General features: G+C 33.0%; 10 protein-coding genes across 10 annotated transcripts; 5 read left to right on the top strand and 5 right to left on the bottom strand.

The window, feature by feature from the left end:
• Positions 1 to 105: 105 nt before the first annotated feature.
• Positions 106 to 1,605, top strand: NDAI0B01690 (UTP--glucose-1-phosphate uridylyltransferase; the record flags this gene model as incomplete). Its single annotated transcript, XM_003668398.1, has 1 exon — positions 106 to 1,605. The coding sequence occupies one exon, from the start codon at positions 106 to 108 to the stop codon at positions 1,603 to 1,605; it is 1,500 nt and encodes a 499-aa protein (XP_003668446.1).
• Positions 1,606 to 2,439: 834 nt separating this feature from the next.
• DSN1 (MIND complex subunit DSN1) lies at positions 2,440 to 4,650 on the top strand (the record flags this gene model as incomplete). The annotated part of the gene is made up of 1 exon (XM_003668399.1): positions 2,440 to 4,650. The coding sequence occupies one exon, from the start codon at positions 2,440 to 2,442 to the stop codon at positions 4,648 to 4,650; it is 2,211 nt and encodes a 736-aa protein (XP_003668447.1).
• A 320-nt stretch (positions 4,651 to 4,970) lies between these two features.
• SQT1 (Sqt1p) lies at positions 4,971 to 6,335 on the top strand (the record flags this gene model as incomplete). Its single annotated transcript, XM_003668400.1, has 1 exon — positions 4,971 to 6,335. One exon carries the CDS (start codon positions 4,971 to 4,973, stop codon positions 6,333 to 6,335), a length of 1,365 nt encoding a protein of 454 aa, XP_003668448.1.
• A 185-nt stretch (positions 6,336 to 6,520) lies between these two features.
• Positions 6,521 to 8,164, bottom strand: BAR1 (aspartyl protease BAR1; the record flags this gene model as incomplete). Its single annotated transcript, XM_003668401.1, has 1 exon — positions 6,521 to 8,164. One exon carries the CDS (start codon positions 8,162 to 8,164, stop codon positions 6,521 to 6,523), a length of 1,644 nt encoding a protein of 547 aa, XP_003668449.1.
• An 875-nt stretch (positions 8,165 to 9,039) lies between these two features.
• SNL1 (Snl1p) lies at positions 9,040 to 9,669 on the bottom strand (the record flags this gene model as incomplete). Its single annotated transcript, XM_003668402.1, has 1 exon — positions 9,040 to 9,669. The coding sequence occupies one exon, from the start codon at positions 9,667 to 9,669 to the stop codon at positions 9,040 to 9,042; it is 630 nt and encodes a 209-aa protein (XP_003668450.1).
• Positions 9,670 to 13,205: 3,536 nt separating this feature from the next.
• On the top strand, positions 13,206 to 16,271 carry VID28 (glucose-induced degradation complex subunit VID28; the record flags this gene model as incomplete). The annotated part of the gene is made up of 1 exon (XM_003668403.1): positions 13,206 to 16,271. The coding sequence occupies one exon, from the start codon at positions 13,206 to 13,208 to the stop codon at positions 16,269 to 16,271; it is 3,066 nt and encodes a 1,021-aa protein (XP_003668451.1).
• A 494-nt stretch (positions 16,272 to 16,765) lies between these two features.
• On the bottom strand, positions 16,766 to 18,074 carry RPL2B (60S ribosomal protein uL2; the record flags this gene model as incomplete). The annotated part of the gene is made up of 2 exons (XM_003668404.1): positions 16,766 to 17,526; positions 18,071 to 18,074. 2 exons carry the CDS (start codon positions 18,072 to 18,074, stop codon positions 16,766 to 16,768), a joined length of 765 nt encoding a protein of 254 aa, XP_003668452.1.
• A 716-nt stretch (positions 18,075 to 18,790) lies between these two features.
• Positions 18,791 to 18,982, bottom strand: NDAI0B01760 (60S ribosomal protein eL29; the record flags this gene model as incomplete). The annotated part of the gene is made up of 1 exon (XM_003668405.1): positions 18,791 to 18,982. The coding sequence occupies one exon, from the start codon at positions 18,980 to 18,982 to the stop codon at positions 18,791 to 18,793; it is 192 nt and encodes a 63-aa protein (XP_003668453.1).
• Positions 18,983 to 19,923: 941 nt separating this feature from the next.
• On the top strand, positions 19,924 to 20,727 carry HIS6 (1-(5-phosphoribosyl)-5- ((5-phosphoribosylamino)methylideneamino)imidazole-4-carboxamide isomerase HIS6; the record flags this gene model as incomplete). The annotated part of the gene is made up of 1 exon (XM_003668406.1): positions 19,924 to 20,727. One exon carries the CDS (start codon positions 19,924 to 19,926, stop codon positions 20,725 to 20,727), a length of 804 nt encoding a protein of 267 aa, XP_003668454.1.
• Positions 20,728 to 21,037: 310 nt separating this feature from the next.
• TIM44 (protein translocase subunit TIM44) lies at positions 21,038 to 22,342 on the bottom strand (the record flags this gene model as incomplete). The annotated part of the gene is made up of 1 exon (XM_003668407.1): positions 21,038 to 22,342. The coding sequence occupies one exon, from the start codon at positions 22,340 to 22,342 to the stop codon at positions 21,038 to 21,040; it is 1,305 nt and encodes a 434-aa protein (XP_003668455.1).
• Positions 22,343 to 23,575: the final 1,233 nt, after the last annotated feature.

Consider the following 23,575-nt stretch of genomic DNA (forward strand, 5'->3'; position numbering starts at 1 on the left):
CTCTCTCTCTCCCTCTTTTTTTGACAGTTCATTGGAACAACATTCATCCATTCCTTTCCTGTACTTCTAAAAAAAGCAATAACGAACAACCAAGAGATCAAAACCATGTCAGGATCTAAAAGACACACAAAGACTCAATCTACTTATGCCTTCGAAAGCAACACAAGTAATGTCGCAGCTTCTCAAATGAGAAATGCTCTAAACAAATTGGCTGATTCTGTCAAAGATGAACAATTACGTTTCCAATTCGAAAATCAATTAGATTCATTCTTCTCCCTATTCAGAAGATATCTTGTTGAAAAATCTTCTGGTTCCACTTTAGAATGGGAAAAGATTAAATCTCCAAATCCAAATGAAGTCGTGGATTATAACGTTATCAGTCAACAACCAGAAAACGTTACTAATTTATCTAAATTGGCTGTCTTAAAATTAAATGGTGGTCTTGGGACATCAATGGGGTGCGTGGGTCCAAAATCTGTCATCGAAGTTAGAGATGGTAACACTTTCTTAGACCTTTCTGTAAGACAAATTGAACATTTAAATAGACAATACGATAGTGACGTCCCCCTATTATTAATGAATTCATTTAATACGGATAAAGATACTGAACATTTAATTAAAAAATATTCTGCTAATAGAATTAGAATTAGATCTTTTAATCAATCTAAATTCCCAAGAGTATATAAGGATTCCATGTTACCAGTGCCAACTACTATTAATGACCCATTAGATGCTTGGTACCCACCTGGTCATGGTGATCTTTTCGAATCATTACATGCTTCTGGTGAATTAGATGCTTTAATTGCTCAAGGTAGAGAAATCCTTTTCGTTTCAAATGGTGATAATTTAGGTGCTACTGTGGATTTGAAAATATTAAATCATATGTTAGAAACTGGTGCTGAATATATTATGGAATTGACCGATAAGACAAGAGCAGATGTGAAAGGTGGTACTTTAATTAATTATGATGGTCAAGTTAGATTATTAGAAGTTGCACAAGTTCCAAAGGAACATATTGATGAATTTAAAAATATTAGAAAATTTAAAAATTTTAATACAAATAATTTATGGATTAATTTAAAGGCAATTAAAAGATTAATTGAATCAAGTGCTTTACAAATGGAAATCATTCCAAATGGTAAGACAATTGTAAGAAATGGTCATGAAATTAATGTATTACAATTAGAAACTGCTTGTGGTGCTGCAATTAGACATTTTGAAGGTGCTCATGGTGTAGTGGTTCCAAGATCAAGATTCTTACCAGTGAAAACTTGTTCAGATTTATTATTAGTAAAATCTGATTTATTCTATTTACAACATGGTGCTTTGAAACTTGATCCAACAAGATTTGGCCCAAATCCATTAATTAAATTAGGTTCTCATTTTAAAAAAGTTTCCAATTTCAATTCAAGAATTTCTCATATTCCAAAAATTGTTGAATTAGATCATTTAACCATTACAGGTAACGTTTTCTTAGGTAAAGATGTCACTTTAAGAGGTACAGTTATCATTGTTTGTTCTGATGGACAAAGAATCGATATCCCAAATGGTTCCATATTGGAAAATGTTGTCATCACAGGTAATTTACAAATATTAGAACATTGATCCCTTGCAACCCATGCCATGTCGGTTCCATTTTCATGAAAAAAAAAAAAAAGAAATTCGTTATTGTTTTATTAATATTTATGTACTATTTTCTCTCAACCCTCCCTCCCTCCCTCCCTCCCTCCCTCCCCTCATATAGTTGATATACTACTATTTTATTTTGATATAAATAAAATAAATAAATTCAAATAAATAAAAATACAAAAATACAAAAATACAAAAAGATACAATAAAGTTGATAGGTCTTTGAATTATACTTATAAACTGTGCATTTTGTTAAGAGTAATTCCCGCATTGAAAGACATATAACAGGCATTGGCTGGATACAGTGTAATAATGTTAACAGAGGAAAAATATTGAATAGAAGAGGTTTACTTTCCATCTAACAGGTTTCAGTTAAAGGACGCTCCACATGCACTTTATATCGTCACTTGGTAGAAACTAGTTATGACAATTGAAAATTACATATGATCTCAATCTACAAATAGTATATAGTATATAATAAGGGCTCCATGTATATATATATATATATATAAATGCCCGATGATAGTAGCCTTGATTAAATACTTTGTACTTAGCAAAGAATACTCTCATAGTGGACTGTGTCATTTTCTTTGAGTGATGTGTTTTATAGACGTCTTAGCGCCGGTATTCTGCCGCAGTACTAAAAGTAGGAAAAATATACACGAAGTAAACAAATAAATAAACAAACAAACAAAATAGATCTATAGATTGATATATGGTTATTGTTGTTGATGAACAAACAAGAGGCAACTTGAGACAGAAGAAGATCAGAGTAGTAAATTATTGTAACCGTAAAAAGATACTACAGGGATGAGTGTGGAACTCCCACCTAATAAACGAAAAATGTATCCGACACGGATACAAACTATAAAGACAGATCATTTAGATAATCCATCAAAATCAATACAGAGTGATATACAAATTGAAACAGCTAATGATAATAATAATGATGATGATAACCATACTGGGATTACCAAGAATAAGAATAAGAATAATAAAAATAAAAATAAAAATAAAAATGAGCTTAAACGATCGTCTCCTTTTAATACAGATCAAGATAAACAAGATATCAACAATGTTGATGATCATGATTTTAAATTTAAAAGACACCGAATAAAAAATTCAAATGATATACCGTCCCTAGGTGAACGACTGGATAATTTACAAGATATTAATAGGGCAAGAAGGATAGATAACTTTAATTCATCAATACAGGTCCCACCTTCTTCAAAAGCTGACAATCGTACCAATAATACTGACCACGTTAATATACCGACCGATCATGCATCTGTATCGCAACTGCGACATCAACAACAATTGAAAAAACAAGTCGATAATCCATTCCAAGCAAGTGGATCTGTTTCATCGGATTCCTCAACTGGGAACGACGGAATGAATATCCAGAATGCTGCTCCTGGTTTAGGCCCAACTCCATATATGCCTTATATGTATTATTATCCTCCTCCTCCTCCTCCAGCTCAGTTACTACCGCCGAACAGTAACTTTAGTCCTAAAAATTATCAATCTTTTCCTCCTTCATTTCCTCCTCCACATCCACCATTTTCAGTGCCGAATTATCTATTATCACCAGTTCAAAATTCACAATATTTGCCAAATTCATCGTTACAACCATTTTATCCCACATCTAATCAAAATATGATGATGACGAGTCCCATGTATCCATCATCATCTTCTCGAATACCGTCATCCTCCTTACAAACACAGGCACCACAACACTTATTACCACCTGCATCATTATATCCATATGATATCGCATATCAAAATTATCATCAAACAAATTTAACAAATCAAACAAGGAATAAAAGGAAATCACTAACTCAACAAAGGGGTAAAAGATTATCAATATTATCACAAGATAATAATAATATAATATCACCACATAAGGATATACCACAAGATGAATTTTATAAACATATTGCTAATATTTCATTTGGGAAAAATTTACAATTGAAACAATTGTTTAATTGGTGTATGATTAGATCATTAGAAATTTTACAATCAAAATCAAAATCAATATCAAAATCTAGAGCGAGACAGAATAATACTACTGCGAATAATAATAATAATACGGATATGATTACTTTGAATATTATTAAGAATTTCGTCACTGATTTGAGAAGAGGTATAATTGATATAGATTGGGAACCAGAACCTGTCGAAAATGAGGATGATAATGAACAAGAGAATGCGGATGATGATGAAGAAGAAGAAGAAAACGAGGACGAAAAGGAAGATTTGACGAATGGTTTTGAATCATATGAAGACACAGAATTAAGACAATTATTCCCAGATGATACGACAACAATAAGAAGAAAACAGGAAGAAGCAATCATGAATAAGAATAGGAAACAAAATCAGAGTAATAAAAAGACAATGAAGAAGAAGACCAAAAACAAGGTCATACGAAGTGCTGTGACGAATGACGTGGATGATGATTGTTATAATAATAATAATTATAATAATAACAAGAAAAAGAAGAAATTGTTACCAAATTCTAAAAATGTTCAAAATTTGAACAATTTGAATATATTAAACGAAAAAATTAATAAAATTAAATCAGAAATTGACCAATGGGCAACTTCACTAGATGCTGTTGATCCCGAATTTGGCTGGAAATATATCAAGTCTATTGTAAATGACAATATCGATGTAGACGTTGAGAACAACCGAAAAGAAGATGAGTTGTCGATAAAGACGAAGTCAACACAAGTGGAACCAGCAGAAATGATGTCATCATTGTATGAAGATTTAATGACCAAGTTAGATGCTTTACATATGAATTCACATTATGTTAACTCTCATTCAACTGCATTAGATAAGATATCTTCTCAAAAGTTACTAAAATTATCAGACCATATCAATGAGAGCAATATGCATAAAAGGTATGAAGATAACAATGCTAAGAACGGACGTGTTGATATGAATAAATTATTATTACGTGGGTTAAGTGAGTCAATCTTAAACAAGAAGCAATTTTTACAAGAACAACATAGAAGGTAAAAAGACATCATCATCATCTCAATAATAATAAAGAACAAAACAGTTTTCCCTTCTCTCTCTCCATAATAGCATATGTGTAACATTTTGTACATAATAAAATTGTAACAATAGTAATATCATTATTGTCCCGGGTACCCGTGCACCAAAAAAAAATTAGTAAAAAAATTGAAAAATTTCAATTTTCGATCTCATCTCATCGATTTAATACTTAAAAACTGTGTGTTAATGGTGTTAAGGATCTTCCTACTTATCAAGAATCTGTCCATCGTTTTATAAAATCTCTTCTAGTGAAGGTAGAATCAAACAACAAACAAACAAAAATGTCTCAAGAAGAAATAGAACCACAAGAAGAATTCATCACTAACGAAGATGTCGATCAAGAAATCGTCCTAACGAATGATGGGACCGATTTGCCACTACCAGAAGAAGAAGAAGAAGAAGAAGAGGTGACAGAACAACATACTGAACATGACGGTGATATCGCCATGGGTGAAGCTGAAGGACAAAATGGAGAAGATATCATAGAGATAGATATGTCTAATAACTCTGTATCATATTTCGATAAACATACAGATTCTGTATTTACTATATCTCATCATCCAACATTACCTTTAATTTGCACAGGTGGTGGTGATAATGTGGCTCATTTATGGACCTCTCATTCTCATCCTCCTAAATTTGCAGGTACTTTACAAGGTCATACTGAATCTGTCATTGCTTCCGGGTTCACAATGGATGGGAAATTTTTGATCACGGGGGATATGAATGGTAAAATCTTACTTCATAAGAGTAATAAGAGTGGATCTCAATGGAAACAAGTTTCTCAATTACAAGAAGTTGATGAAGTCGTTTGGTTGAAATGTCATCCTACAGTCCCAGGTATATTTGCATTCGGTGCTGCAGATGGGTCTGTTTGGTGTTATCAAATCAATGATAATGGGTCCGATGATGTGTCACTTGAACAATTAATGAGTGGGTTTGCTCACCAACAAGATTGTACCATGGGTGAGTTTATCAACCTTGACAAAGCTGCCAACGGTGAATCATTAGAATTAATTTCTTGTTCCTTAGATAGCAGTATTGTTGGTTGGAACTGTTTCACTGGTCAACAACTTTTCAAAATTACACCAGCTGAACTTAAGGGGTTACAAGCTCCTTGGGTGTCTCTTTCATTAGCACCTTCTAGTTTGACTAATGGTAATTCTGGTATCATTGCTGCTGGTGCCAATAATGGTGTATTAGCGATCATTAATTGTAATAATAATGGTGCCATTTTACAATTATCAACGGTCATTGAATTAAAACCGGAACAAGAAGAACTAGATGCATCAATTGAATCCATTGCATGGTCTCAAAACTTCCCTCTAATGGCATTAGGTTTAGTATCTGGTGAAATATTATTATATGATACTACAACATGGAGAGTTAGACATAAATTTGTCCTAGATGATTCAATCACAAAATTAATTTTTGATAATAATGATTTATTTGCCTCATGTATAAATGGGAAAGTTTATCAATATGATTCTAAGACAGGACAAGAGAAATTCGTTTGTACAGGCCATAATATGGGTGTATTAGATTTTGTATTAATAAAACCGCAACAAAATAGTACGACAGGTCTAAGGAGATTAGTAACAGCTGGTGATGAAGGTGTGTCATTAGTATTTGAGGTACCAAATTGATGTGATATTTTCTTTATATGATAGATTAATTCATTACAATCATTTTTATTCAAAATTAAAGAAGTGGAAAGAATATATATGTACATTATACTTTATAAAATATACCTATCTTTTCTTATATTCTTGTTTGGTGATACTATTAAATTTTTTTCTCTTTAAACATTACGTAGCGTACTTCTTTGGAGCTAAAGGAGTATTTTGGTATACGCAACATTAGAACAAACGCCAATTAATACCGTCGAAAGAGCTGTTTCAGTTTTTGTAACGTATTTCATAGATATTGAATTTTTAAGGTTTCCTTTTTGTGAAGACGGTACTGTTGGGGTAGAAGTTACAATATTTGTACTCTTCGAAATAATATTCACTGAAGTGGCAGTAGCAGTTGATTGATCCGTTAATTTAGAGGATGATTCCTTGTGTATGGTGCTATGAGAAGGCGCTTTACATGAAGAGACAATGTTAGTTGTCACTGTTATAGGTTCATGTGTGGACCACGGTTTTACAGTTGCGACTTTAGCTCCTGGTATGGCACCGTTAGATGGGATATTTATTATTGAATCCTCATTACTTTCGGAATTAGCATTCTTATTGATATTTGCTAGAGAGATTTGATAATGATCTAAATCAAAAACTGCATAAACGAAAGATAGGAAAATGTCACCTAATACCATTCTATCAGTAGTTGTTTCAGGTAAAACACCAAAGGCACATGGTCCCGATCCATCATCAGAGGGTAAAATGAATTTCTCCAATGGGATTTTAACTTGTAACCCTCCAAAATCAAAAATATATTCAATATCATTTAATACTTCCTGTGATGGACAATTCAAGATATATATCCTGTCATCTTCACTATATGTTGCATTAACAAAATCAGCCATCTTATCAGCCAATTCCTTAGGGGCACTCATTAATGTAGTGCCTGAATCCAACAATACGGGAAATTTTGATGTCATAAATGTTTCATTTTGTGTGCAATCATTAGTATTTTGAGCAGCTACACCTTGTATAGTTAATGCTAATGTTGCTGGTTTATCAACCACATTCGGATAGACGTTGACCATTGGATAAGTGATCATATCACCTTCAAATTTAGAAGTATCAATGGCACCAAACAATAAAGAGCCATCTTGGTTTAGATCATTTAAATACATGGAATAAAGGACGATATCAATAATGTTTTCATTCTTTAGGACTTGCGGGAAGTTTGGATAATATTCATTCAATGCACCGTCGTAACCTTTCACTGATTCTCTTCTTGGGAAACTAATACCTAGTAATCCACCAACTGGAGTTGTTGCATAATTTGCAACTGCTAATTGTAAACTGGTAATGTTATAATTATCAATTTGAACAGTTTCCTTGGACCAAATCCCATCTTCAAAGGATCCATCTGTATATTGGAGATAAAATCTTGAGTTGTCATTTGGTAATTTCTGATAGGTTGATGATATTTCTGGATTATATTTATTGAAGTAAGAACAATCTATAGTTAAATTTTGAGTAATCAAATCATTATTATATTTTGGGATTTCAGTTGAGTTACAATAATTTTCCATACAGAACGGATTTTTGGAATCCATTAACCAAAAATCGGAAGATCCTGAATCTAATAATACTGTGATATTTTGTGGTGGTGTACCAACTTGTAATGTTGTTGCGTAATAGGTTTGTTGAATATGTTCCAATTTCATATGGAGGTGTCCTGAAATATCATTTCTTTTATTTATTCTGTTGGACAATGGCCTAGATGATACGTTAGAAGATAAACATAATAATGAAAGGACATAAATACAACAAATGAATGGATTTATTCGAGACTGTGTCATAATTTTAAGTGAACTTGGATTTTAATAAGCGAATGTATAGGTTTAGGTATGTTACTTTCTTTAATGTCACGAAAGAAGGAAAGAAACGATGAGAATCAAATGAACCTTGGAAAGAAAAGCACATATCTTTTTAAAATGCTATATATATGTTTATTAGTGAGATGATGTGGTTCAATTCTTTAATGTTTCAAAGTTAAAATATTCATCTAAGATATCTTTACTTACGTTGGTTTCCTATTGTTTTCTGAAACTATGTAATTACTCAAAAGGGTAATTACGCGATTTCGCCGAAGAGTAAAGAAACATGCACAATGTGGTCTAGGACACACAATTTTAATACCTGTTTAAAACGGAGATCATTCTTCATTTTTTAAATTAAATCTGAAACATACATTTGTATACAATAAACGTATGGGACTTTAGCGGTAATTTGTAAGGTATAATTAGTACTACGTATTTGAATTTTCCAGCTAACCACTTCGCTTCTCAGTCAAATGAGTGAGGGAGCAGTTGGTACGCAAACTAAATATAGCGCTATCCTTTTTCATATGCTACTGATATTTGTTGTTCAGAGTAATGTCATCTCTTCTGTATTTTATATCCAAACACTCATATACTTACGGAATTACTTCGATTAAAGCTAAAGATGTCCTGTACGTACAAATTTGTTCATTTTGGAGAAACGAGGAAATGTATCTTTTACTTATTTAAATTAGGAACATTGATTTAAGTTAGAAAACTAATTAAAAATATAAACTCATATACGATACATAAAAAAGGTAAATAGATATCAATGAAATAAAATTGGGCGTTTCGTAAAGAGAAAAAGTTTAGCAAAGGGTGTAAGAAAGATACGTATATATCTGTTTATATATCTATTTCAAAGAATCCAATGTTTTCAAATAAGTTTGAATATCTTTAATGACCAATTTTCTCTTTTCCTTCATATCCATTTTAGTTTGTTTATCATCAATAGTAGTCAAATCGATATCATCCAATTCAATTAATAATTTCAATAACATTTCATTATAATAATTACGATTATAAATATGTTGTTCATCTGATGAATCGAATGATTCCAATAATGGATCAATCTTTGTGACGAATTCATTTTGGAATCTTAATTGAATGTTATCAATTTGAGATTCCTTAGTGATTGGAACTGGTTTTTCATCTAATTTTGCATTTGATTTAACGTAAGTTGATGAACGGTTAAATAATTTCCATAGAAGGAATGATAAGATTGCAACAGCGATACCAGAACAGATTTTGAAGCAGGATGTGTTTGAACAACATGAACAAGATGAAAGGTATTTTTTGATACATCCCATTTTTGCAACTGCTGAGGGGATAATGTTAGACATGGTGGAAGTACTAGTACTAGTGGTAGTGGAAGCGGACGTCATTGTTATAGTGTTGGTAGCAACAGTGCTTGTAGAGGTGATTGTTTCTGAGATAATGGCAGACATGGTTTGATCTTGTAGGATATCTTCAACTGCTTCCATTTTTGTAATGCGTTTGGTGTTATGTGCTTTGTCTTCAGCAGGATTATATCTTAGTCAAAGGAATTGAGTGAATAGCTAAAGATTTAAACTGAAGGGAGATTGCCTAACTATATAATGAGAGTATATAGGTTTGAAGGGATGACAACAATAGTATTAATATTTAATAGTCTTATATAACATAAAAGGGAGAAAGGGTTCAAGGGTTCAACGGAAGATGACAGCAATACAAGACAATGCTATGTAATGTCAGTACCATTTTACTTTCCCTTATGCTTTTTCCTTGATAATCATCATATTTAATATATTTTCATACGTTCAGACGTCCAAACAAGGGTTTATAAAAAAAAAGGAAGACGACTTACGTGGGCTCCTCCTTTTGGTGGAGGTGTCTGGGTGTCAGGTGTGTTTTGTTTGGTCTTTCCGATCACGTGAGATTGGTTGTATAGGGAAAACACCCTTAAGCATAATCTGATTATGATAATCATCGTTTGGGACGGCTATCTGGCAAATTTTTACTTGTTGCGGCAGTGTCAGTTAAAACTGTCACACTTCATTTACATATCCATGTACTGTAGTAGTGTAGTGGTAGTACTAGTAATAGGTGGTCTATATTTTTGCTCTAGCCAGAGACAGGAAGAGAAGGATCGTTACAAGTAAGTAGAAGTTTACATTTTACACAATGGCTAGCACATGTACTGAAAATTTCATATCAGTACCGCTACCTAATAGAGTTATTAACTTCTTGTTCTATGGAGAACAAAGAGTGTCTGCTTCTGTATGACAATAAATACATGTTACTTTCTCTAGTTTGGTAGTTACCCATTATTCTGGTATCTACTTCTCGTCAAGTCACATCCATTTGATTTGGTTTTTTCGTATTCTCTTTACCACACATATCAACCTGGTTGGCTTCCAGGTTTATACAAGGACTGAAACTCGCTTTAATCCATGTAACGCAGTAAAGAGTAGATGGACCATTGTCGTTGATGGTTTTGCAATGATTATTCTGGAATAATTACTGCTTTCAATAATATGTCAACCTCATCATCTTCTATTCATTTATGTACATTAAATTTGATATTACATTTTTTCACACATAAATGTGCCAACATAGTCCCGAGATCATTTCTCATTGATCAGCTCTGAATCATGCCGACCGAGTACGAAATGAATCCGGTATGTTTTAGTGATGGAAACAATATCTGATATTTGAAACAATTACGAGAGTATTTTTATTACCTTAATTTTTCATTTCGTAACCCCCTCCATTTATTTGATAATAAACATATAATTATAGGGTACTGACTGGCATATGAATTTATAGTACATTAAATTATTCACTACAGTGAACGAACGAAAATAGAAGGAAAATTGTCCTGTCCACTATAGATAATCAACCTTAATTATTTAAATAATAATAGAAAAAAAATGTATTCTATTAGACATTCATAGCAAGTATAATCATCAAGCTACAAATGGATCATTATACTGGCTTTCACTGGAGCACACATATAATTTTTCTCTACAACTTGTAGTATATATAAATTGGTATTCTTGTTGAAGCCCATATGTAAGGGTAATAGAGCAAAATAAATGAACTCTCTTGTAAATATTGTTAATTCTCAATATTTTGAAATAAAATATACCGCAGTTTCTATCATTACTGATGATAAACATTTTGATATATTTGGGGTGTTCCTTATAAATTAATATTTTATATTGGTAAAAACCCAAGGTATTATTTTCGGTTTGTAAGGGCATTAGGAAATAGGTACTTATACTTCCGTTTTAGGAAATATTGTTCGGCGGTAAAGTCTTCGCGAAAAAACAAAATTTCTCGGAGAAAAGATAACTGAAATTTATCTGTATATAATGTCAAGAATGAATAAACTTCATCCTGTTTTAAAATTCTCTTTCGGAGACCACCAAAAATCGCATTGCAATATGGAGACGCCTGCAACTAAGAAAAGAAGAACACGTGTAAGTCAATACGCAGAATATGCCAATATCTTAGGTCGATCCACTGATTTGTCTTGGGCCAACAAAAAGAAAAGAATGGAGAAATATGAAAAAACTTCACTCTACTCTTTCGATGAAGTACTCGAGATTTTGTCGACTAAAAAACTCCAGGACAATCTATGTCTTGACGTTGTAGCAACTATACCTTATAGTACTTTTGATCTTGCATTTGAACCAAGTAGTGTTGAGCCCCAAAACTTATATAGGAGGATGAAAAGCGATATCAATCGCATTACTGGTGTAGAACTACGTAGTAATATCTCTTAGAAACCTTCAGATTCGACTCATGATAAACGAACAGTCACCTTTGAGTGTCGTCAAGATATTACTAGTAAAAATGGGAGAGAGATTTATACTTCTCATATCAAAGAATTCCAATGCCAATCAACTTCCTCTTTAGGTATAGAGAGACGTATGGTCTTATTACTTTAGAGTTAACCCACAAGTTTCATCATACTGGAATTATTAATGTTCGTCCGCCGACTGTGTTAAGGATAATTGATAATATCTCAAGAGCCGATGGTATAGACATTTTAGGTTCTGATTTTGAAGCAAATACTGATCCACATTATAGTGAGCAAACTGTTGATAAAGAAGTAGAAAAAAAGTAATGAGAAGCTACTTGGGATAAAAGGATTAATAGATTCATTACTGAACAGTAGCACAAGAAACCGAGACTTGACGATGAATCATAGGCAATGTGAGGCACATTTTAAAGGGTTAGAGGAATTTCTTTCTGAACATTTGGAAGCAAAAAAGCTTATAAAAAGGGTAAGTTCAAATGATGTTAGTACAAATGAAGCACCAGAATGGTTCAATGGAGCAATTGAATCAGGTTTCAGCAATATGACGTTGATGACTCGGAATAAGGAATGCATACCGTCGTTTATGGGCCAACAAATTTGCTTTGAATAAGAAAGGATGGGGAGAAAGCTCTGAACGTAAATTGGGAACACATTGTTTATTTATCGATGAAAAAATAATTTTGGTACCATTATTGTGACTGTTGTTATTTGTTTACAACTAATACAGACTTCTGCATTGCTTTCTCAGACGTAGCCTAATTGGGAAGGGCCCTAAGGAAAATGCGTGGGAACGCATGCCGCAAAGAAATCAAGCCGAGACTGGAAATATTTCCCAAAAAGGAACAGATGAACACTCTAATACATGCCCTAATTAGGCCTACAAAAAATAGGGCGAGATAAACCCTAAAATTAAATTGCTGTTTTCATCCGTTAATTCGGAGATACTCGTATGAGTGAAACGGGTAAAAAAAAGTTGAACTAACTACGTAGCGTGGGCATATCTCGCAGTGTCCCTCAAACCCTTAATTCTATATTTAAAGTATAGACAAAATTATCTATACATGTTTGCCTTAATGATAAGCAACGCTTCATCCACAAGTCAAGCACAACCAACTGACCGATGGAAAACTGCCCATAAAAACTATTTAATTTATCGTTGTTATTCTAAGACATATCCTCTGATCTACTTTTGTTATTTATTACTATAGTAATATGGTATCTTCTCACCCATCTTCCGCCCCTCTCAATTCATCGTCACAACTAACCATCGATGATCTCCAACAACTTATAACAACACTAGTGGGTAACCCGATGAATAAAATTACATATTATGTCCTTCCAAATGTCCAATTATTAGACCATATACTATCTATCTCTCATACTGATCCATTCAATGAACAATCGATGAAATTGGATTTATTATACCTAATTCTAAATTTAGAACAAAACATAAGAGACAGTTTAGGAACATTATATCTTAATCTAGTGCAAAGAATCTATTCTATAGTTTCTAATACCCATAATCATAACAATCTCGAATTATACAAAACAATCCCGCTTAATCATCCAATAATTAATTATAAGTTTTTCAAACTATTAAAATTAACTATACAAAATTGTTCCATTGAACAATATCCTCATATTGACTACCTTCAAGAAGGACTTGTTCATTTAATTAATTCTTTGATTAATAACCCCAAAGAGAAGCAAGATCAAGACCAAAACCAAAGCCAAACTAATTCAATCATTACTTTATTAGATATATTTCTGATATTGAATAAATTAGATCAATTCATTCCTTTATCAAATCTTATCATGTCTATTGAAAATTTACTCTTAAATTATTCCAATAAATATTCTTATCAAATCGACTTTAAATATATTCTTCCAATCAAACTACAACAACAAAAGCAACAGACAATGACAACAGACGATGATGAGCAATTGAAAAATAAAAAGATGAGGAAATTACCGAAATATTCTCCTTATTCAAATAAGGGTATTCATTTCGTTACTACAATACCAAATCCAATAATTATAAACAATCAATTAGATTCTCAATTAATTTCTTCATCACTTGTAATATATATGGCTATTTATAGCAACAGTTACCAGACAAGTGATGGATTTCTCTCCCTTTTCTCGAGTCCAACATTATGGATCAATATACCATTTGATATCTTCATCAAAAGTCTCTTAAAGAATAAAAATAACATACAATTAAGATGTTCTGCATTACAGTTTCAAATATTCCCTCTTTTAAATCCACATCTAAAACAGAACAAGTGGAAATCTTTGAAAACATTAAAATCTTTATTGCCTTTCATTTTAGAATCTTTCGATTATGATTCAATCCCATGGTGGTATGATCCATTCGATGTTCTTTTACAATTAATCAGCTTGTATAACGATAATAACATGAACACTAACGTTAACATTGATACCATCAACAATATAACCCCTGTAAAGACAGCTAACCCCATGGTTTTCTTATTATCCAAAGTTGATATGATTGATAAATTCTTAACAATTTTCAGAAATTGTTTAAAAATTGAATTGAAATCAAAAGATAGGAAAAACTATCACATATCAAAGACTCTAACAAAAATTGTTAAAATTTTTGCGGCATTATCTTCTAATGATGATTTTTATCGTTCACTGTTACTAAAACACAATGCCTTTATCATTTCTTTAGAAGATTCTTTACAAACGCATATTAAATTAATTGATCAATTCGAATTAAATTCAAAACAATTCATTTCAATTGCCGATTTAAATCAACATTTACCTTCTTTTTACGATTCAAAATTAATCTTATCGTGGTTATCCTTATTAAAGTCTCTTTCAAGAAGTCCAATGGCTTTGAAAACATCATTAAGAAAATTTAATTTGATTCACTTGCAATTAACCTTATTGGAAAAGGATTTATCATTTTTTCAAAATCATACCAGAAATAACAACGATAAGACAATATTGAATGAACTAATTAATATGGAATTACAAATTATGAGTAATTCATTAGCATGTATTTGTAACTTTGTTATGGAATTCTCAAGTTTACAAACATTTATCGTCAAAAACGGTATCATTGATATTATTCAAGCCATCTTAAATGAACCATTTTTCATTGATTCGGGCATTTCATCTGACCAAAAAAATATTCAACATATAAATCAAATTAAAACAAATTCTTTATGGATATTAAGAAATTTAATGTATAATTGTCAAAATTCTGAAAAATTCCAATTACTAGATAAAATTAGTATGGATCTCATTCTGAAATTTATTAATGATCCAAATTGGTCTGTTCAATCTCAATGTTTCCAATTAATTAGAAATTTAACTTCAAATTCAAGAAAAATTATTAAATTACTTATCGAAAATTTTAACGAAGCACCCGGTTTTACTATTACTACCACTACTACCAATGTTCATGAACATGAATCAAAATCAAATAACTTATTTGAATTCTTATCAATGAAAATCAAACAAATTAGTCCATATAATGCTGATCAAAGGAAGGCATTGGAAGGTATACTTTATATCATTGTGAACTTAGCTGCACTTAATGAAAACAAGAAAAAATTAATAATGAATCAAAATGAAATTTTAAAAGTCATATCTGAAATATTATCATCTGGTGACAACATCAACTATCATACTGCCGTCGAGAGAAGATTTAACAATGATCCAAGTTTAAAATTAGCAAGTTTATGGATTCTAAATAATCTTTTATGGGATTCTACGGTATCTCATTATTCTCAATTTGGATTAGATATAAGTCAAAGAAGAAGGCATGGTGCCAGCAATCATGACGCGGACTCCTCATCTTTGCCATCTTCCTCCTCCTCCTCCTCCTCTTCTTCTTCATTAGGAGCCAATCATGAGCAACAACATCACCCTCACCATCATCATCAAAGTATCAGAGCTGAATCTGATGGTACATTGTTAGATTTAAGAACCAGAACTAATGAAAATAATGGCAATGTGTTTGTAACTACAGCCAAAGAAAATACGAATGATAAACCGATAAGTGCTGATGATGAAACTATGTATGCCCATCCTAATAATAATGACAATGATACAACACTTAGTTCATCAAATCTTCCAACCAATTTTGCTGCAATTAAAAGATGTCAAACCCTTGAGGATCTTGGAATACGTGAGTTAGTTAAACAGAATATCTTCGACAAGACTTTGGCAGTGAGAGAAAAATCAAGAACTTTACTATATCATATGGATCTTCTAATTAAAGAAGGTCTAGCCCCGTACAAATAAGAAGTATAAGTACATGAACATGTATATTCATATTCTTCCCTACCTTTTTTATAATATATCTCAAATAATAATATCTTTATTTATTAACGTATCGAGCAAAGATTTCTATTCGAGAGAAATGTCCGTACAAACAAGGTTGACTCCCCTTTTTTTATTCTCATTCTTGGCTTTTCTCCCTGACTCAGGCCGGCTTTCTGTCTGAGTCAGGAAGCCCTGGCATCTTAATAATTTTCCCAGCTTACGGAACAAATTGGTAACTGATACCAAATGAGAAACATTTTGGAACCATGCATAAACATAAACTAATAATTGATAAAACACAATGGTGTATTTTTTTAACATATCATGGAGGAAGGGTTAATAAACTAACCTACGGTTTTAAATAAAAGACCTAAAGTGTGTGCAATAAATATATATAAAACCAATATAATTAATTATAATATGACAGTAAACAGTTAAAGAGTAAATTAAAATTATTTTTTTATTACTTAAAATTAATCTTGAGTCTTTTGAGAACCACGTAATAAACCAGTTCTTCTGGCAGCAATTAAACCAGCCTTTTGACCGGAAACAGCACCTCTAGAAATGGTAGAAGCTTTACCAATATGTTGATGGTTACCACCACCGTGAGGATGGTCAACTGGATTCATGGCAACACCACGAGTCTTTGGCCATGAGTTTCTCTTTAATCTGTACTTGTGGAAAGCACGACCAGCCTTCAACAATGGCTTGTCAACTCTACCACCACCAGCAACAACACCAATGACACCTCTGGCATCGGAAGAAATAATCTTCTTGGCACCAGATGGTAATCTAACTCTGGTCTTGTTTTCATCTGGGTTGTGACCAATAATGATAACGTAGTTACCAGAAGCTCTAGCAATAGCACCTCTGTCACCTGGTCTTTCTTCAACATTAGAGACAATGGTACCTTCTGGGACGGATCCTAATGGTAAAACGTTACCAACGTTCAAAGATGCCTTCTTACCAGCATAGATGAATTGACCGGTGTGGACACCTTCATTAGCAATGAAAATTTCTTCACGTAACTTGTACTTGTATGGGTCACGGAAAACAACTTTAGCTAATGGAGCACCTCTACCAGCATCGTGAACAATTTGCTTAACAATACCACGGATGTAACCATGACGTTCAGCATAATCTAACGTTCTCAACTTGGCAGCACCTTGTCTTAATCTGGTGTGAGAGGTGAAGATAGAACCAGCACCCTTTCTTTGGTTACGAATAACTCTACCTATATAAAATAAAATTCATGTTTTTCTCTCCGTTAGAAGAAAAAATTCGGTTTTTTGTTAGTTAATTATGTTCCTTTTCGTTCTTGATTTCTTCTTTCTTATTTTTCTTGTAATGTATTTTTCATTATTGTAAAAGAGACAAGATTAACGATTTGAAGGGAGAAAGGTTGTTCTTGGAATTTTCCATTGCGATCTAGTTGGACTCGATTCTTTTCGGTTTTTGCCATCGTCTTCTATATTATGTGTAAAATAAAGTTCTCTAACAATTGGCTGAATCTCTCAATATACAATCCTCCTCATTAGTTTCAGTAATTCAACTCATAAACTCTTTTTTTAAAACTATAAAAAGGTACTTTAAACCTTTCTCTTTCAAATGCATATGTAGTATATTCATTTCTTTTATCGACGTTTAATACTAAAAGTTCAATAATCCGATTTGTTTCATAACTCGATAGATTATCAAGATCTTTCCCTTTTCATTTATTATTCTCTCCTTCTTTTACAAATGACATCGTTCACATCGTTCTGATCGTTATAACATACCCATTGTTTCTTAATTATCTGGTTTCTTGACCTTCTACTATATGATTCAAGTTATACCAATATTTCACATATTGAAATTTTCTATAATAATTAGCTATTACCTACCGTAAGCTGTGGGTAGGCTCTCCCTGGGCCTAATTCAATCCATTTAGGAAGGGCTCCCACTGGGAACGGAAGGAGGGCAGTCCCACTAATCTTTTGGTTTCCCTTTCGTAGTCCCCTCCGGAGCTTTTCCCGTCTCATTTCAAGAATTTGAAAAAAGTTTTGTATTTTATTTCAAAAACTTACTTTATATGTACGGGTGTTAAATATCACCAAAAATGCATGGGTGTTAATTCCGGTGCAAATTTATTGTTTGGCGGCTATTCGCCATAGAAAATGTTTACAGCTACCACTAGGTAAGTTGACAACTTTGTCACCGACAAGTATAATAACAACAACGACAACATTGTTCGAAATGACAAATTCAAAAGAGCACATATCTTGTTAAGTCAAGCTTTAATTAAGTTTCTTTTGGTACTACTATTGATCTCTGAAATTACTGTCATCACTCTAATCAGTGTGCTACATACAGGTCCAGCGTGAGGTGTAACTCTTTTGAAAAAATATCTAGTTGAGGGAAACTTTGAATTTTAGAATGTAGATATAGGTATATATAATAATTTTACAAGAAGAGACATGTGTTAAAAAATATTATTGTTAGAATGCATTATCTTTATTCTAATTCTTAGCAGCAGCACGTTTGGCAGCTAAAGCCTTAGCAGTACCGTGTAAAGCATGCTTATGGTTTCTTCTGAACTTTGGATCAACACCCTTTAAAGATGGGTACTTGTAGGTCTTTGGCTTCTTGATACCGTTTTTGTGAGCCTTCTTGGTTTGGTTATGAGCGGTATGATTCTTAGATTTAGCCATTTTCTATTTTTCAATAGGATATAATATTTTTTTAATATATTCAGCTTGTTAGTTATGGTGTATGATTAATTGTTTTATTGTCTCGGATGATCCTTTGTTAATTGATTGGAGACCATTTTTATGTGTGTTAACCAAATTTGAAATGAAATATATTACTCCAGGCACCACCCCTAATAAAACTGTCCTTTGTTTACTTCAAATCTTGTACCAAAGACGCACCAATCCCTTTACAAAATGGTTTTCTATTATGCACTGGCAGTTCATGACGTCTCTACCGTCCCTGTATTTCGTGTTCATGTCCTCAATTAATTGCTAATCATATTGGGCCACAGTTATATTCGTCGTTTTAAGTTCAACTTTCTAATTACGGCATCTTTCCGAGTAACTTTTGGGGATTCTACATACGCTTTCTTTTAATCAGGTGTTTGATAGCCACCTTTAGTCTCTGCAATACTGCCCCTTCTATTTTATTCATCTTGTAATATCTTTATACATATCAACCAATACTTTATTATGGAACACCGTTGCCCGGCCATAACTTCTGAAAATTAGCGAAAAGTTTGGAAAAATATTTAAAAAGTTGAGGCAGTTTCCAGATAATGTACTGATGTTCAAAGGGGGTATGGGTGTACACGGTCGAAATGATGTATTGAATATTTGTACTTGGAAGAAGTCAACAGAAAAATCAATTAGATAACGAGTCATATTATATATATTATACTGAAAAATTAAGTTACTGCAGGTAAATCGAAAATATGAAGATATTCAATATTCGATGGGTAGCATATCGATTTGGAATGACATTGAACGTCAAGCTATAGTTCAATCTAATTATCGTTGTGTATTTATGAATTCGGTATCCTTGCAATCATTATATAACAGTCGTGAGTAATTGAGCCTAGTCTTTACATTATCACAGAAAAAAGGAACGAGACCAAAAAATGACAAGATTTATAGGTTGTATTGATTTGCATAATGGTGAAGTAAAGCAAATTGTCGGAGGTACCTTAACAGAAACAAACAAAAAAACAGAATCAGACACCTTGAAAACCAACTTTGTATCACAATATCCATCATCTCATTATGCTAAATTGTATAAAACCCATAACGTTACCGGTAGTCATGTAATTAAATTGGGCCCCAACAATGATACAGCAGCATTAGAAGCCCTAAAGGAGGCACCAAATTTCCTACAAGTGGGGGGTGGTATTAATGATACCAATTGCTTGGAGTGGCTAGTATACGCTAGTAAAGTCATTGTTACTAGTTGGCTTTTCGATAAAGATGGATCATTTCAAATGGATAGATTAAAGAAGATTTCACAAATATGCGGTAAAGATCGTTTAGTGATTGATTTGAGTTGTAGAAGGACACCGTCTAATAAGTGGGTTGTCGCTATGAATAAATGGCAAACATTAACTAATTTAGAATTGAATGAAGAGGTTTTCAAATTGTTGAGTGAATATTCTGACGAATTTTTGATTCATGCAGCAGATGTGGAAGGTCTATGTAAGGGTATCGATGAAGAACTCGTTACTAAGCTATACGAGTGGACGAAAGATATTAAACATTCAGAATCTATAAAGATTGTCTACGCTGGTGGTGCAAAAAGTGTCACGGATTTGAATCTTGTGGAGAAATTAAGTAATGCTAAAGTTGATTTAACTTATGGGAGCTCGTTGGACATATTCGGAGGAAAGTTAGTAAAATTTGCTGATTGTTGTCAGTGGAATGAAGAACACTAGATCATGAGCTTACTATCAGAAGTTGTGGCTACTTGTGAAATCGGCATATCTCAAACCGAATGATTAGCTATAAATGTATAGACAATATTGCAAGTACACTTACGGGAATGAATGATAAATATAGATATATTTTTCGTATTTTACAACAATCTATTAACATTAAGTGTTTAGATACAGATATTAACAAGGATATAGTCTATGCTGATTCAATTCCGTGTTTTTCCTTTTATGACTTTAGTGTATTTACAAAGTAAAGGAATAATATGGGAAATCTGGTTAAGAAAAAAATGACCGCTTTTTAACTACCGAACTAATTGAATGGTCTGGATCCACCACGGACAAATTCAAGGATTTTCCAGCCTTCTGTTTCATCGTCATCTATTTGTTCTGGATCTCTTGTGAAAACCATGGCATATGAAGACATAACAATGTTTGACTCATCACCTGCAGCAATTTCTCCTGATTTTGCCTTTTTGTATAAGTTGATTTCTTGAGCTCTACAGCCAACAACCAGTACCGGTATATCTTGTGGAGCCAATAGTTTGGCGCTAACAATCTCTACACCTCTAATATCTAGAATACGACCATCTGAGAATAATCCTTGTTCTCTAAAGACTTTTTGTTGAGCAGCGTAAACATTGAAAGGAGCTTCACTAAACCATTTCTTCAATACCTTCTCATCGCCTTTAATATATGCTTCCAAGATTTCTGGAACTATATAATCTCTTAAATGTCTGGTGAAACCATCGTTAGTAAAAGTAGTATCCATCAACTTAAATTGGGTATAAACTTTAGCAGACTCAGTTTCATCAAAGAACCCACTAATTTTATTTGATATTTTTCTTAATGTAACAATTAATGGATTTTCACTTTCATCCCATAACTTCATCTTAACCGTTTTCATTGTTTTACCCACAACAGTCTTTTCTTTAAAATCTTCCACTTTTTTACCGAATGATTCTTTTGCTTCAATATTTGTTGCTACCAATGCTGTTCCTGCCTCATCATTACTTTTCACAGCTCTTTGTCTCTTTCCTGAAGCCAGATCTCTTTCTCTTTTCAATTTTCTCTCTTCCTTAGTGATAAACCCACCATATCTTGAACTATCACCATCATCAATGACTTCTGAGACATCTTTATAAATTTGAGTTTTCCTCACAGGTTCAAAACTCTTATCTATAGTTTCAGCTGTTTTCTTAGCAGCAATCCTTGTATTTTTCCCAATTTCTGAATCCCAAGCTTTAGAAGCCATGGTTTCCACAGTTTCACCGGTCTTTTTCAAAGTTTTTGAAACAATAGTACTACCCTTATGAGCTTTCAAATAGGCATCTTTAGCCATTTTGAAAGTTTCTGACTCGCTTAGCTTGCCAGATGCATCATGTAATGCTTTAATATTGTCTTGTAATTCTTGAGATTTTTCCCATTCTTTCTTGAAAGTATCACGAAATATTTGAATCGGAGTACGACCGCCACCACCATTATTGTTCAAAGTTGTCCTGGTAGTCGAGAATAGAACTTTGCCCACAGTGTATGATGATGGTACTGACGATGAACGTTGTACATTTAGAAGCCTTACGTATGACGATGATTGTATGATCGAGCGGTTGTGAAGCATACTAATGTTTTTTAATATGAAATGAGTCTGGGCCACTATTTTTTTTATTGCCTCTCCAGAGCCTTTATTACGCCAAAAAGAGAAAGAAATACACCGTAGTATCTCTGCGTCAGATAATAGAGGTTTGTTATTTGATTACTTGGATGGAAACATAGGGTAAGAGTTCAGATATTTTGGTCAAGTTGTATCATCTCACATATCTATCTCTCTAAGAATTGTTAGTTAAAATTCGAGGTCTTACTGGATGTTGTGTGTGAATCATGAAAGATCTCACGACGGAGCGCGCGAAGCATTTCACGAGCCGATGACTAGCAAAGCTGCGGGCGCGACACATTTTCGCGGGTTTATGGAATATGCGACACGATTTAATATTTCTACTTGTGTGTGTTTAGCAGCTTGGTATCATACAATTAGAGAAGACAACTGATATTTTTTTACTGGAAAGGGAGTTAAATGTTTCCAAATAAATTAACGGCTCTTCAATGTTATGCTATATCAGAAAAAATAAATTATATAAATTTATCAAATCTACGTTGGATCTTCTCTTCTACGCTCTGACATTGAAGTCACCTGCAGTAAGACTACAGAATATGAGGCACTAACAAACTTCCGCCGGGTCCCGTTAAAAGTTATATTTTCCAAGAAGGCTTCAGAATCCCACCCGGGGTAGAGTTGTTAAAATATGACAAATTGACAATATTTGTGCTTAAGTTGGCCCTATTAAATACCATATGTGAGAATTGATTTCTGGTTGGGATATAAGTTGCTTCAAGTTATATTTTAGACTCTTTCCCTTTTTTTCCAAAGAATTACATTTGAAACCAGTACTTCACTTAGCCAAAAGGAACCAGCACGGAGCGTGTTCCTAAATGTATATACCAGATGTGTCTCCGCTGTCGCGGCATTAGTTTGTCAAATTTGCCTTTGTTCCAAAAATAACCGTTGCGTCAATCAATAAACATGTTGTTCTAGAACATATATACCTTACATAAAACTAGACGTCAACGTTATTTGCTTAAGTATGTGTATTGTATTTCCAGCTGAATGAGGAACCTCTCATTAGAAAAGGGTAGAAATAAGGGTGGCCTAGGGCTATTCCTCACTAAACCTTTTTCTCTGGTTCTCATATCGATCGAAATATCCTCAAAAAAATATTCTTGGAAGTACTTATATCACTGAAAGTGCTCGTTGTCATTTAGTACTTTTTCTTTTTTCCTAAAAGAGCCATACGTT

Source organism: Naumovozyma dairenensis, chromosome 2 (assembly GCF_000227115.2).
Source record: "Naumovozyma dairenensis CBS 421 chromosome 2, complete genome".
Taxonomy (NCBI): domain Eukaryota; kingdom Fungi; phylum Ascomycota; class Saccharomycetes; order Saccharomycetales; family Saccharomycetaceae; genus Naumovozyma; species Naumovozyma dairenensis.